General features: G+C 32.5%; 1 protein-coding gene across 3 annotated transcripts in view; it reads right to left on the reverse strand.

Moving 5' to 3' along the window:
- Nucleotides 1-11170: 11170 nt before the first annotated feature.
- LOC129227053 (Golgi reassembly-stacking protein 2-like) overlaps nucleotides 11171-13786 on the reverse strand; it is a 42450-nt gene continuing 39834 nt past the window's right edge. For all 3 annotated transcript variants that reach the window (XM_054861697.1, XM_054861695.1, XM_054861696.1), the window contains one exon: nucleotides 11171-13218. In XM_054861697.1, coding sequence (XP_054717672.1) covers nucleotides 13145-13218 — 74 coding nt within the window. In that variant the 3' untranslated portion in view covers nucleotides 11171-13144. The remainder of the gene's footprint in view (nucleotides 13219-13786) is intronic.

Genomic DNA, 13786 nt, shown 5'->3' on the forward strand with positions numbered 1-13786 from the left:
ATTTTGCTATATTTATCAAATCACAGAAAAATTGACGGCACACAGACCTTTTTTTATTTGAATTCGTCAATTACATTCATTTGACTTTTTAGAACAATTAGCGACGTTTTTTATAACTAGTAAACAACAGTGAATCATGAAAATAACGAATTTCCTGTAATCCATTTCTGTTCAGAAAAAACAATTTCTGTTCCCCACTTGTGGTGGTGCAATGCCGCCTGCGGCAGATGAAACTAGATGATTTTAATGCTTTTACCTCTGGATGTCCTCAAGACATTCTGCATATCCGGGCCCTTTAGGTTGGAGGGGTGAGACAGGGCAGAATGGCTTCCCTTAAATGTCTTTTATAGAACATTACCAGTATTTACTTGGTAGACATTGACAGTCCGACAGAGTTAAAGATACAGATAGACGCACACACGTTTTAATAGTATAGATATAAAGCATTCATAAATTAAGCGATAAAACACGAAGAAGAGAAATGAGTTTTCGTAGATTTAAGTCAAACTAAGTTTTATGAACAATACTGAATGGAAAACAAAATTAATTCTACTCTTTTTATTTCCCATTAGAAAAATAAAGTCAGTGAACTGTTTTGTAAAATATTTAAATTGCATAATATGACTGCCACGTGTGCTAAAAAAATATGGGAGCTAAGTAGAAAACTTTTCTCTATCGTAGGAACCCCTTACTTCAAAAAGAAATAAAATTTAAAAATTGAACTAAGAAGGCAGAAAAAAGTTTATGCATCAGTTGATTGATTTTTGATTGCATGAAAAGGCTGACTTGGAAACTAATTTCTCGCGTTTTGAGTTTTACTTTCAGACTGTTTCGAGAGAATTTTTGGAATAGAAAATAAGCTCTTTTTAATTACATTCCAACGGATGAATTTTTAACAATACATACAACTTGAATATCGTGTGGCATGTGCTAACTTTAACTCAGCTGAAGTTTGAAACGGTAAAATTAAGAAGGTGGATATGGGACAAAGTGATATAGTTAAAATAATTTACCTTTTTCAAAATGAACAAATTGGAAATTTGTTTTGAAAATTGTAGTACATAAAGAAAGAACGTAGTATTTTATAATAGCATTTGTGTTGAAACGTTATTTTTTCATTTTGGCAATAAATTTGTACATTAAGAAAAAAGGTGGGAAATTTTCACTTTTTTTTTTCACCGGCTGAGTGAAAACTTAAATATTTTTCTAAGGAAATATTTTCCATCTGATTATTAAATATATTTTTTATCAAATGAATGAGTAAAATAATGAATGAATAAATAAATAGACAGTGAAACATTTAAAAAATAAATAAGTAACTTAATTGATTAATATATGAGGATTAATAAACGATATGAGAACTAATAAATGAGAGAATTAAAATGATGAATGAATAAGAAATTAGTTGAAAGATTTAATAAATAAGTGAAATTTTAAACGAAGGAACGCAACTGAATTAATTAGTAAATGAATACAATATTGATTTAATTAATAATTCAATAAGTAAATGAAATTAACAATTTCACTTTGCTCTGCATGAACTTGAATAGTGGGACTAACATTTAAAATAAAAATAAACTTAATATTAATTAAATAAATACTGCACCTAATATTAGTAGATCTTAATGTTCAGAACGATCTCCTAAATTAAATAAAAACAAAAAATCCGACTGCGTAAAAACCAAAAAAACTAAAAAGGAAAATGTATAAGCCCAGTAGTTTAGAATGTATTAAGTACTACTGAATAACTACACCGTTGAAATAGATTTATAACCGTACACAGATAAGACAATTCATAAATTCAAAAGCAGAATAGAAGGATCAACAGTCAGGGCACATTCCTTTCTGATTCAAGGAACCCCGTAAAATTTAAATGGGCTCGCGGACCTAACTCGGCTTAAAAAGCTACATGTGCTTGACCTTCGGCAAAAATGCGCGAACTTAAGTCAACCACAGTACAGCTATATAAACAGCCTGTATAACTCATGATGACGCGAAATCGGAAACGTCCCCCCCCCCCCCCCCCATCAATCAAATCTTTCTCGCAAAACTAAAAAAGCCTCTCAAGAAAGTACACGTCGCGAAACTCAGTTCCTTGAATCAAAGCAAAAACAATTGCAACATGTTAGAGATGAAAACTGAATTAGTAGACTTTCTTTCTTTTGGTGCTTATTGCACGGGTTTATTTTGATGACAGGGTTCGTACCCAATTTCAGAAATAAAATGAAGGAGTTTTGAAGGAGTAAAATGAGTTTTTGAAGGAGCATTAATGGGCTGTCATTATAAATGATGTCACATTTTTTTTCAGCATATTTGACCCCCTTTCCCCTTTATCACTTTACCTAACTCCTCCTCTTGTCACACACACAGACACACGTCGTGTTTTCTACAACCATTATTATAATTACTGTGTGATGTCACTTTTTGTCACCCTCTCTCTTCCCCTTGTCACAATTTCACGAAACCGTCTCCTCCTTAAGGCATGACATCACTTGTGGATGACCCTTTTTACAATATCATAATTGCTATTTACTAAACAATTATTTTTTTGACACAATCACTTAATATAGTACATCTACTTATGTAGTTTTAAAGATTTAAAGAATAATTAAACAACCTGACTTCTGCTGCTGAGAGTGTGGTGAAGGGAAAAACAATAATCATAAAATTTGATAATACAGCCAAGCATCATTTAAGCATGTTTTACTTCACTTATGAAACATCTTCATCATCTAATATTATTTTCACCTTCAACTTTTATGACTTAACTATGATCAATTTGTAAATCACATCTATATAAAAAAAATAATAAATGCACGAAATTAACATTAAAATCGCCGTTGTGACGAAGTTAGTTGGCGATCAAAGTGTTATAAGTTACTGTCATAGAGGAAGATTATGTAGTCTTGAACTGAAAAAGAAGGAGTTTTGAAGGAGTTAAAACCAAAATGAAGGAGTTTAAAGGGCCCTTCAAAAAAATTTCCTAAATGAAGGAGTATTGGAGAGTTTTGAAGGAGCGTACGAACCCTGGATGAGGACTACAATCCGAGTGTCTTGCCTTCGTTACGCAAGATATATTTTTTATTACAGTACAGAATACATATAAAGAACACATGAAAGAATTTACATCAGAAAGAGGGGAAGTACATCCGGAGCGAGGGTGTCTTGACCCACCGCCTCAAGTGGGAGAAGCAATCGCTTTGACCACTCGGCCATTGAGACCCCAATTAGTAGACTTAGTAAACAAAAAAATTCAGGTAGCGAAAACTACCTGCATTTGTCACACGCAGGTAGCGTGCGACACAGTGCGCAACACCCAACGTGCGCCGATCCCGAACTGACAAAATGGCAACTGATTTTTGAAATGGTACCTTTGATTACTGTCATGTGTTTAGTGACGGGGCCGTGGTAGCCCGATCGGTAGAGTGTCGGATTCGGGGCCGGAGGGTCCTGAGATCGAACCTCGATGGTCGAAGACCCACCGTCGTCATTAAAGGGGACTGGGCGACGTTAAATATGCTCGTGGTCTCAATGTCCTCCAAGTGAAACGATACCTCTGGGGGTGCTAGCACCAGGTAGCTATTAGACCCAGGTAGCTATTAGCTCCTGGGGCCTTACAATGATTATATCTAGAAGGGAGTCGTTAACGAGAAACTGGTCAGAAAACCAGTTTTACGTCGTGCGTGACGTCACTTTCCGTGAGGCACCATTTCTTCCTACCATGAAGCTATCCTAAACGTCTTGCTGCCGACTTTAGCTGCCGAGAAGGAGCATTTTCGTTTTCACCCGGGTGGCAGGTGGTGAGTTCGCTTTCTCGGGAGGTGAGAAGTGCTTCCTAGTCAAGATGGCGGTGGCTGTTTACACTTGCGTTGTGATGGAAATTTTGCAATTGTGGGATTTTTAATGCTTGTAATTTTGCAAGAGGAGTCTAGGAAATATTGCAGCCAAGTTACTTTTAATAATAGTAACATTATTATAGGAACATGATTTTCATTAAACACTGACGCATTGTTTAAATCGTTTAGTAATTCAAATATCTTCGGTTTCAAAATATTATGAACATGTTTTTCGTTATAAAGTGGTACGAACATATTTTTCTTAAGCTCATTCCCCGAATATGGATGTTTTTAAATAAACATTAATTATGATGAGGTCAAATAGATACATTTTTTAACAATTTCGATCGCGAGAAATGACTCATTTCTTGGTTTATATATTGGTGTTTCTGCCTTTAAATTACATGTTTTGATAGTTTTGACATGCATATTGCTGGATTCAATTTTGTGACGTTAAGCAACGTTGCTCTACAGATAGACGTTTTCTAATAACTGAGAATATTTTTACAGTCCCCCCAAACTTTTATTTTTTGTACATATAATTTTGTCTTAAAAAATAGCAGGGTATGAACGTTGGTCATTTTAATAGAACCTCAAGATCCTTAGAAATTTTTCACCTACCAAATATTTTTTAATTTACATTTCATAAAATATCAAGCTTTATTTTTCGAATCAAACTGCATTCAGTTTTTTTTTTCCGCAGTATGTTTACGCACTGTTTTGTTGTAACCTCAGTACAAAAGCAACGCGAAACACTTTCCATGTAATTAATTAAAAGAAATAAAGTTTAAACCCCACAGCACTTTTCATGTTAAGTTATAAGTTATACACTATTCTAGCCGAATTGATTTGCTGGACCACTGTTTTTTCATTAGAAGTAATGAGAAAGGGCATTGTAGTCAATTCAAAACGATAGTTTTTGAATTCCCCAGCTTTATTATTAATCCATTATTCTTCAAATTTGCATTAAATAAAAAAAGGTTTTTTTTTTTCTTTTTTTTTAAATATATTTCACCCTGTCTATTTGAAAATCTCTGATTGAGTAGATAGGAGTAAAAGCTATAACAGTAGCCTGACTAGCTCTCACCACTCAAAAAAGAACTTAATTTTGGGCCAGTTTATAGCATAAGATAGAATAAACAAAAAATAAATGCATAATCATACAAAGAACACATAAACTCAACACGAGTAATGCAATAAAGTACGTCTATTTTATAACGGAACCCAGGTATACTATTACAAATATGCTACTTTATCCTAAATTGACTGCAATAGAATTGAGTATAAAATTGTTTAGCCTTTTCTTAAACAAATTTCGATTATTAATGGTTTTTTTTAAAAATGGGTAAGGTGTCCACAATCTTGGTCCGTAAGAGTTAATGCCATTAAACAATAGATTTGTTTTTGCGTTAATAGGTATAATGTTTTCACGGTTTCTAGTGGGGTCATTATGAACCAAATAAATTCTGTCAAATGGTTCTTAAAAGCCGTTTGTTTTGCTTTTGAAAGATAATCAAGAGCGAGTTCATCGTTTATTTTTTCAAAAAACATAATAATTGCTTAGTTTTTTTTTTTTTTTTTTTTTAATTAATAAAGATTCCACCTTTCTCAAGGCTTTATACAGAATCATGAAATCAAAACAAATATGTGGCGCATGAAAGTTTATGAAGAAAGAGAATTCTTTGGTGTAAACGAAGATTAACAGTCACTAGTTTCAAACTACAGCAACCGTGCTTCCCAAATCGGCATTTCTAATTATACGAAACATAGTCGTAAGGATGAGACTACATTGTCAACAATTTAAAGGGGGGGGGGGGGGTAATCTTAAAACTAGACCATTGTCAAATTTTATTCGCTTACTTACCGTGAAAAAGTTTTGAAAACTGATGTATATTAAACAAAAGGCAAACAAAGAGGCACTTTGCATTTTAAAGTATTCTTTCGAAAGAATATTTTCAAAAGAAAAAAATAAGTCAAAAATAAAATTAATAAAATGCGTAAACACAAAAGAAAAAAAAGGTTGGTTATGACATATCAAGAAATGTATCTGCCAATTTGTTTGGCCAGGAGATAACTCCTCGGATCCCGAAACGCCGTGGAATTAGAAGTTGCGGATCCCCGTTGCTGTGGACAAAAAAACTCAATTAGTACGAGAAACCGCAAATGCCGTGGGAAACGGAGTTGCAAGCCTCTTTTGCCGTAGGAAAAAAGAACTCCAGTCCGACTGAAGAGATTCCTTTCCCGCGTCACGAGTAGTTCTCGGAACGCTGGAAACAGGGACAAAATACTCACTCGATGCAATGGTGGTAAGAGCAAATGGGAGGAACCGACTATTTTCTCGGTTGTTCTCGGTTTTCGTGAGGGAGAAAACGTCGTCACCAGAATGGAACGTTACTTACGTTGTAGGGCCCCTGATCTAGTTCTAAATTATCATTAACTGTTCGATCCGGTGATGGTGCTGCCATCTATCGGTATAAAAAATAATGGAGGCAAGGCACTTAGCATGCAGTCCTCGATATAAATACAGTTGAAGTCAGTTGTGACTCGGAATCGTATCGTATCGTGTTTAGTGACACTCCCAACGTTAAGACAAATCGATTGACGTAAGAATTACCAAAATTGGCCAAGGCGTTTAGCCTGTAGAACGCCACATAGAAACGGACATACATACATAGACTGATAAACACATTACCCTCCTTTGCGTCGCGCACGCGCAGTCGGGTAAAAAGAAACGATCCTTCTTTTGAACGGTGAACAGTTTGAAACATCGTAATGATGCACTTGTGATAATTTTTTTTTAAAATTACAATCATCTTCAAAATTTTAACTCTCAATAAATTGCAAACGTCATTTTTCTCAATGTAGTATATTATATTCTATATATATTTCAAATCATTTTTACTTTCTGAATCAGTGGCGCACTGAGGGGTGAAAACACTCCCCAGAGCCATTGGTTTAAACATAAATGCAAATTTTAATACAGTAGTTTATGCATATAAAAGAGCAGTTTTGATTAAAAAAAAAAAAAACTTCAGAAGGTATTTTTGATAAAAATATCCCCTTTAAAAGGTATTTTTGATCAAAAAAAAAACCCCTCCAGAAGGTGTTTTTCATCAAAAAAAACCCCCTCCAGAAGGTAATTCTGGCTGTGTTAGTGTTTTGCATCATTCATTATTTGCATTTTTTCAATGTGTCCATTAGCAATATTTTGTGTAACTTGTTTGGGCTACTAACAAAATATTTGGACTTTCCATTTCCAGATCCAGTCCCCTGTTAAAACATTTATCACGCTTTCTATCGCGAAAACTGTTTCTAAAATTCCTTTTATTTCTTTTCTGGCCGATTCGTTTGTCTTCTATCTATTACATCCCTAATAACTATCATCTCTGTTAATTTGGCTTCCTTTTTAACTAGCTTGGCCACTTCCAAGTTCCTAATTTTACATTCAATATCCAGAGAATTTTTGATGAGGGTTATTGCTTAATTTTTCATCATTTTAACGTGTGTTGTACTTTTCTTTTTCTTTTTTTATATTTTCCCATAGGTACTATTGGATAATTTTGAAGCTCTCTAATATTTAAGTGAGTCCTTTTTTTTAAATTAAATTATTCAATACCACAGCTGAGATACCAATATGTTTGTTGTTACTTTTTTTTTTGCAAGAAATGGTCTATTATTATATACAGTCGAGTCTCGATAGTTTGAAACCTCATATCACAAATATTCCTTTATCTCAAAGTTTCATTGGGTCCCAAAAAATTTAAAAAACTGTGGGAACTTCTGAAAATTAAAATTACCAATAACTCGAAGGTTTATAAGCTGTTCCCTTGGGACTTCGAGTTATTGAGAGTTGACTGTAATTGTTTTATGCATCTGATCCTAATTAAAATGTTTTTTGATTAATTTTTCATAGGCATATTTTCTTACTTTTAGATAATTTAGGTTTATCCTTTAAAATATATCACTTACCTAATAAAACATTTAAAAAATGTATATGGGTATGTCTTACAGAGAGATCACCTGTAATATTTTAAAATGAACTAAGTCATTCAAATGAATGAGTAAAAGAAAGAATGAGCCTCTGATGAACAGATCATTAAAAAGATTGATACTGCCCATCTCTTTTTTTTTCTTTTGTTTCCATTCGGGCTAAGTAAGAGGTTATTTTGTATAGCCTCTTACCCAGAAAAACTTTACCAGTCCTGGTGCGCTCCTTGACAAGGCATTAGTCTTTCATGTGCCACCATTAAGGCACTGATGCATCACACAAGTAGTTTTTGAAGTTTCCACCAGATGGAGGCATAAGGGCTCTCTTCGATGTGAAACTGCACTACAAATTTAATTTTGCCTAGCAAATTCAAAGCCAAATACCCAAGGGATCGTTTACATACCGCAAAATAATACGACATGGAAGCTGATGATTTCCTGCATGTCCAAAATCCACCAACTGGCCACCTCAGTCAGAACCAGGGTCCAAGGCATTGAAGGCCAACACCTTATCATCACGCTGCCAACCGCCTCCCTATCTCTAATAAATATGTGAAACGCGAATTTAGAAAAATTTTTATACTAAAAGCAAATTTCTCGAAAAGTAGGCTGCAAGTACACTTCATAGTGACAACTCATTCAGAGGTTTAAAATGCTTTTCATAAAATAGAATAGATATTTAACCATAAAATACTATTATAGAGATCAAATCAGAAAAAGAAAAATGATGCAACAGGAATTTTTGAGAAAACTTTAATATCGAAATTTTAAAATGAAAATAAAATTAAACATTAAAAATCCTAGAAAAAAATACTGGAAACGTTTTAAAGAACGATCATCCCTGGTATGTCAATGAGAGCACTTAATAAATTTTGAATTTCAGCAATCTTTGATATCTTTTTAAAAATTGTTGTGACCACAAGCGTCATTCAGCCATCTTCTAGTTTTTTCTGTTTTCTTTCCTTTTCCAGCTCTTTCTTGTAACTCCTGTTGGCATTTCTGCTCAGAAGAAAAGTTTATCCATTATTGAAACTAATTCCACTTCTTAATTGATCACAATTGATGCACTTCATGATTTAATGCTTCCAATAGCATCTAATTTTGCTTTTTAAGTTCCCGACATATTAGTATGATCCTGGCTAAGAACTTGGAAAGAAAGTGAAAAGCTTCTTTTAATATCAAGTCGGAAGAAAAACGGTATACTCCGACTCCTGGATTTTGAAACGTCCGACTCCGGCTTTTTTATTTATTTATATTTTTTTTCAAATACCCTCCCTCATGAGAAGGGGGGGGGGGAAACCCCTAAACAGAGATTGTTACATTAATTCCTTTTTATGAAATTTTCGCATTGTATTTTATTGTAAACCAAAGATGCATACAACTTAAGAAGTTCAATTTAAAAATCAAATTATCCAACAGTTGTGATTTCTAAAGTAAGATTACTTTAAAATCATTTTTTTTTTTAATTGTAAAGGATTAATTTACTCCCCTCTTGTGTTCAACAAATAGATGTTGATCAAACTCTGCGCTTTCAATCTTTCAACGCGAAAACTTGAGAGAAAAAAAAACTTTTTTTGTTAAGTCAAAAAAATTTTCTTGACAGGAGGCAGTCTCCCCCCCCCCACCCCCACCAGGCAACACCCATCTGGTGGGTGACACCTCAACTTTGTTTGAGTCTATAAAATTGAAACACTTTAATTATGAAAATTTTTCCTAAAAATAAATCTTAAATTTCATCTTAAAAATTTCAATGAAAACATTGCACTGCATTGCAGGGAGAGGTCGGGTACACGTCTGTCTGCAGCAAATTTCACTTAAAATGCGGCGGTATACAGCTTTGTATGAATAGCTTTTACTATACTTGCATTTCTTGGCTAAATTTTAATTTTATTGGCAGCTTTAGAATTAACTTTAATATGAAGATTTTATGATTAACTACAATTATTGAGAGTTGAACCAATAAATCATGTACTGATTTTATTTTATACTTTTTAGTGATAACTAAGCTTTCTTAGATAAAATCTCTAGATTTAAAAAAACATTTATATTTTAACGGATCTTTTGGATTTGTGTTTTTGTGCCAACACTTATTTGAATTTACCAAGCATCGTCAGAAGTTTCTCGGCATGCTCAAATGATACATTCTTTTTAGGTAAAAAATATATTATTACTTTTATATGAAAGGGATTACTTAGAAAATGTTAAGCCCAAAACTGTTTGCTGACAGTTGCTAACAGTTAAATAAAAATAAAAAATAAGCAAACTAGGAGACCACGGCATAGGAAGCTGTTACAGAAAGTTCGATAAACAATCAAGTCAGCTGGTTGCCACAATGAATTATTTTTTTATTAGTAGGCCTTTATACATGTAATCAAATTAATTGGTAGTCAGTTTTTAAAAATTGCAAGGAGAGTCGGTGAAAATTAAAGAAAAAAAAGAAACCCAGAGTTGGAGTCGGGGGGAGGGCATATTTTCAAACGACTCCAACTCCTTTACCACAAAAACAGTCCAACTCCAACTCCACAGCCCTGTTGAAATCAATAAGCATGGGGTCGGCTGTGACTTCTGCCAGGGGAAAAAGAACTTTCATGCTCCTGTTGTCACCAGTGGTGAGCAAAGTTGTTTAATATTCAAAAGAAAAGCAAATGGATATGGTAGGTTTGATAAAAAAATTTTTTTAAAAAAACGTCAAAGTGACCAAACATGTATTTTTACAAAAAAGCAAGATTTGCCACTAAAAAAGGACTTTCAGTGAACAATGAAAAAAAAAGGGCATTTTGGCGAAAAATGGCACGGTGGGAAGCCTGCAATTAAAATACATTTTCACACTCCTATGCCATAAGATTTTCATCTAAATTTAAAATGGGTTCCAAAAAGAAAAAAACAAACTCTAACAGAAATTCCCACAATAAATAACAAACAAACACAAAAAAAATTTCAATATTAGGGGAAAAGATGTTTAAAACATTAGTTAATGTAATAGATATACTTCAGTTTGGCTCATTCAGTTTACTTCAAAATACTTAAGTATGATGATTTTAAAGATGTAACATGGAAAATATTGCAGTTTTTATCACATATAGCAATCAGTCTAATGGTTACAGGGTGAAGAGTTCTGCTTTTCAAAGGTAAAAAGCAGGAAAAAAGGTGAACAGATAAGTTTTTAAACCCTTGAAGCAAAAGTTCAAAAGATGAATAGCTTTTGAAGATTCTTTAACTCAGTCGAATTTCAAAAATTGTATCATCCAAGTGTTTTATTGGTTTATTAAGAAATTTTCTTAGCAGAAATAATGGCATTTTTTTTTTTTTTTTTAAAGTAGTAAAATTAAACAAATCACTCAATTAAATGAGTATTTATTGCATATAATTTTCCACTTCATACAGTTGATACATATGCATATTTTTTTGTTAATAAATATAAAATTAATATTTTGAAGCTTTATATGATGTTAAAAACTTATGAAATCAGAAGTACATTTTAACACTTTTCTAACTATAAATGCTCAGCTGAATTTAAATTTCCATTTTTATATTGTATGTATTTTTAGAAATCTCAAAATAAATGTTTAAGCATGCTTAAGTACTCATTAGCAATACATTTGTCTAGGTCAAGAGGTCTAGACATTCTTGTTTTTTAACCTTTTGAGTCCAGGCAAACAGAATATTCGCGCACCAGGAACTGGTTTGTGCTTAGAAGTCAGTTTTTTACTTCACTGCCATGGCCCTTGGGACCAAGGGCTCTCTCAAGAGTTTGTAAGCAAAAAATGTGCGAGAAATTGTCAGTTTTAAGGGATGGGAATTAACAATTAGTGGTTAACATTTGCAACTACCTTCTGAGCACAAAACATATTTTCGATAACATACTACAATATCAAGGACTCAAAGGGTTCAATTTCAACATAAGAAGAAGATCAAGTATCATTAGAGATAATATAATGGGATGCTTTTAGCAATGTAATTGTAGTACTTAATTTTTATATTAAAAAAAAAGTCACATGCAAAACTAAACAATAATTTTCTGCTTTATTTTGAAATCTGTTACTCTGAATAGTAAAATTTTAAAATTATGATCTCGGAAAGAAACTTAGAATTAAAAGCACCATATTAGGGAATAAAAAACAATTAAGGTTTTTATGTAACTGACTGACAAATGTATACAAAATGAATTCTTTAAAATTGCTTTTATTACAATAAAGATTTTTAGATGAACATGAACCATAAGTTGTGAATGACATTAAATGCAATAAATGTTTCAACATATTGGTAATTTGATTAAAATACTATAGTGGATGAAACTCATGAAAACATATGAAACCAGTTTTCCTATAAATACATGCAGAATAACAAATATAGAATATTTTTTTCAATAAACATTCATAATTTAATTAAAATCAAAGCAACTTAATGGTGCTCATTGATTAAAGATTTCACATAAGCTCAGAATAATATCTTTTTCTTTTGTACATTTTACAGGCTTAAAATACAAATATAACATAAAATGTAAAAAAAAGGGGGGAGGGACTAAAATGCAAAGTAATTTGATCTTCAAAGGATATTTACTAGCACTCTTATACACAAAAATGTAGAGCACATGAAAGGAACAATTGTAAGTAAAACTGACAATATTTTGAGGACAGTAATATGGGTACCACTCAGCCCTTTCCCCCTTACCAAAGGTTTGAAAGTTACATAAACAAGGAGTACAAGATATGAAACAAGAACTAGCAAAACATAAAATAGTTTAAGCATGGCAATATAGGTTCTCCTTTCTTCAAGTCATATATATCATTAACTATGAAATACAGATGCATAAGAAAATATAAATCTAGCAAACTTTTAATGCTTAAAAAAAGATTTATTTTTACTTATTTATTTTCTTTTCTAACTTTGGAAATACTTGTATAATACAATGAGAATTGCAAATAATTACATGCGAATAATTTAACTGTAGAATGTGTTCCCAATCTTCAATAGCAACAGCAGATTTTACAATTATTAATTTGCAATAGCAGACTTTACAAATTATAAAAACAATCTATTACATCAGAAGCATAGAATAACTGCTCTGTAGCTTTGGTAATGGTGGACTGCAAAATAAGGCCTTGGAAAGTTTTGAATTGGATAATGCAGCAAATATTTATTCCATGCTAAAATGCTTCACGAAATAAATAAAGGAATTCATTTCTAGAAATCTGCTTCTCACGGTAAACTGCGTACATGCTTCCCTGAAGCATTCAAAGTTTGTTGTGAAGAAAGGCCTTCATAAAACTCTATCTCAGTTCAGATTATTCAAGTGAGAACAATATAAATTCATATAAAACCTATACATGCTGAGGTGCTGGTACAGCTTGTGGTGGTCGTGGAGTGCTTGCATTGTCTCCAACATTAGGAAAGCCTGCCAACAAAATATACATAAAATTGTCACAAGTTTAGTATAAGATATTCAGATTCTAAAAACAAGGAAGAAAACAGATGCAGGTCTCACGCAAATGTGCATTTTAAATAAAAATCAATATTTTTTGGAAATAATCAACTTTTTTTTTAAATTCACAATGTTACATTTTGAATTGATGAAATTTGGTCAAGAGAAAAAAAATGTTGGCTCAAGAAAGAAAGAAATACTGGCATAGAAATGCACTGAAAGAAGAAAACTTATCTCATTTAAAATTATCAGTGACAGATTTACAGGTTTAGAGACCCATCGTAACATATTTTTGATCCCTCTTCATATTTAAAACATTTATCATCTGCATTTCAAAATCACATTCAGGGTATAGTCCTTTGGTACTCCGCAATTGCGACATGCTAAATCTGTCACTGAAAAAGATGCAGGATTGGATGAAAATGCAACTTAGAAAATTTTTTTTTGTTAAATAATATACTCATGAACTAATTCTATGTTTTATTCACGAATGATTTTGAGTATAAAATTACTTTCATTTTCTGTAATAAAAAAAAAAAAA

The sequence above is a fragment of the Uloborus diversus genome, chromosome 7 (genome assembly GCF_026930045.1).
Source record: "Uloborus diversus isolate 005 chromosome 7, Udiv.v.3.1, whole genome shotgun sequence".
Taxonomy (NCBI): domain Eukaryota; kingdom Metazoa; phylum Arthropoda; class Arachnida; order Araneae; family Uloboridae; genus Uloborus; species Uloborus diversus.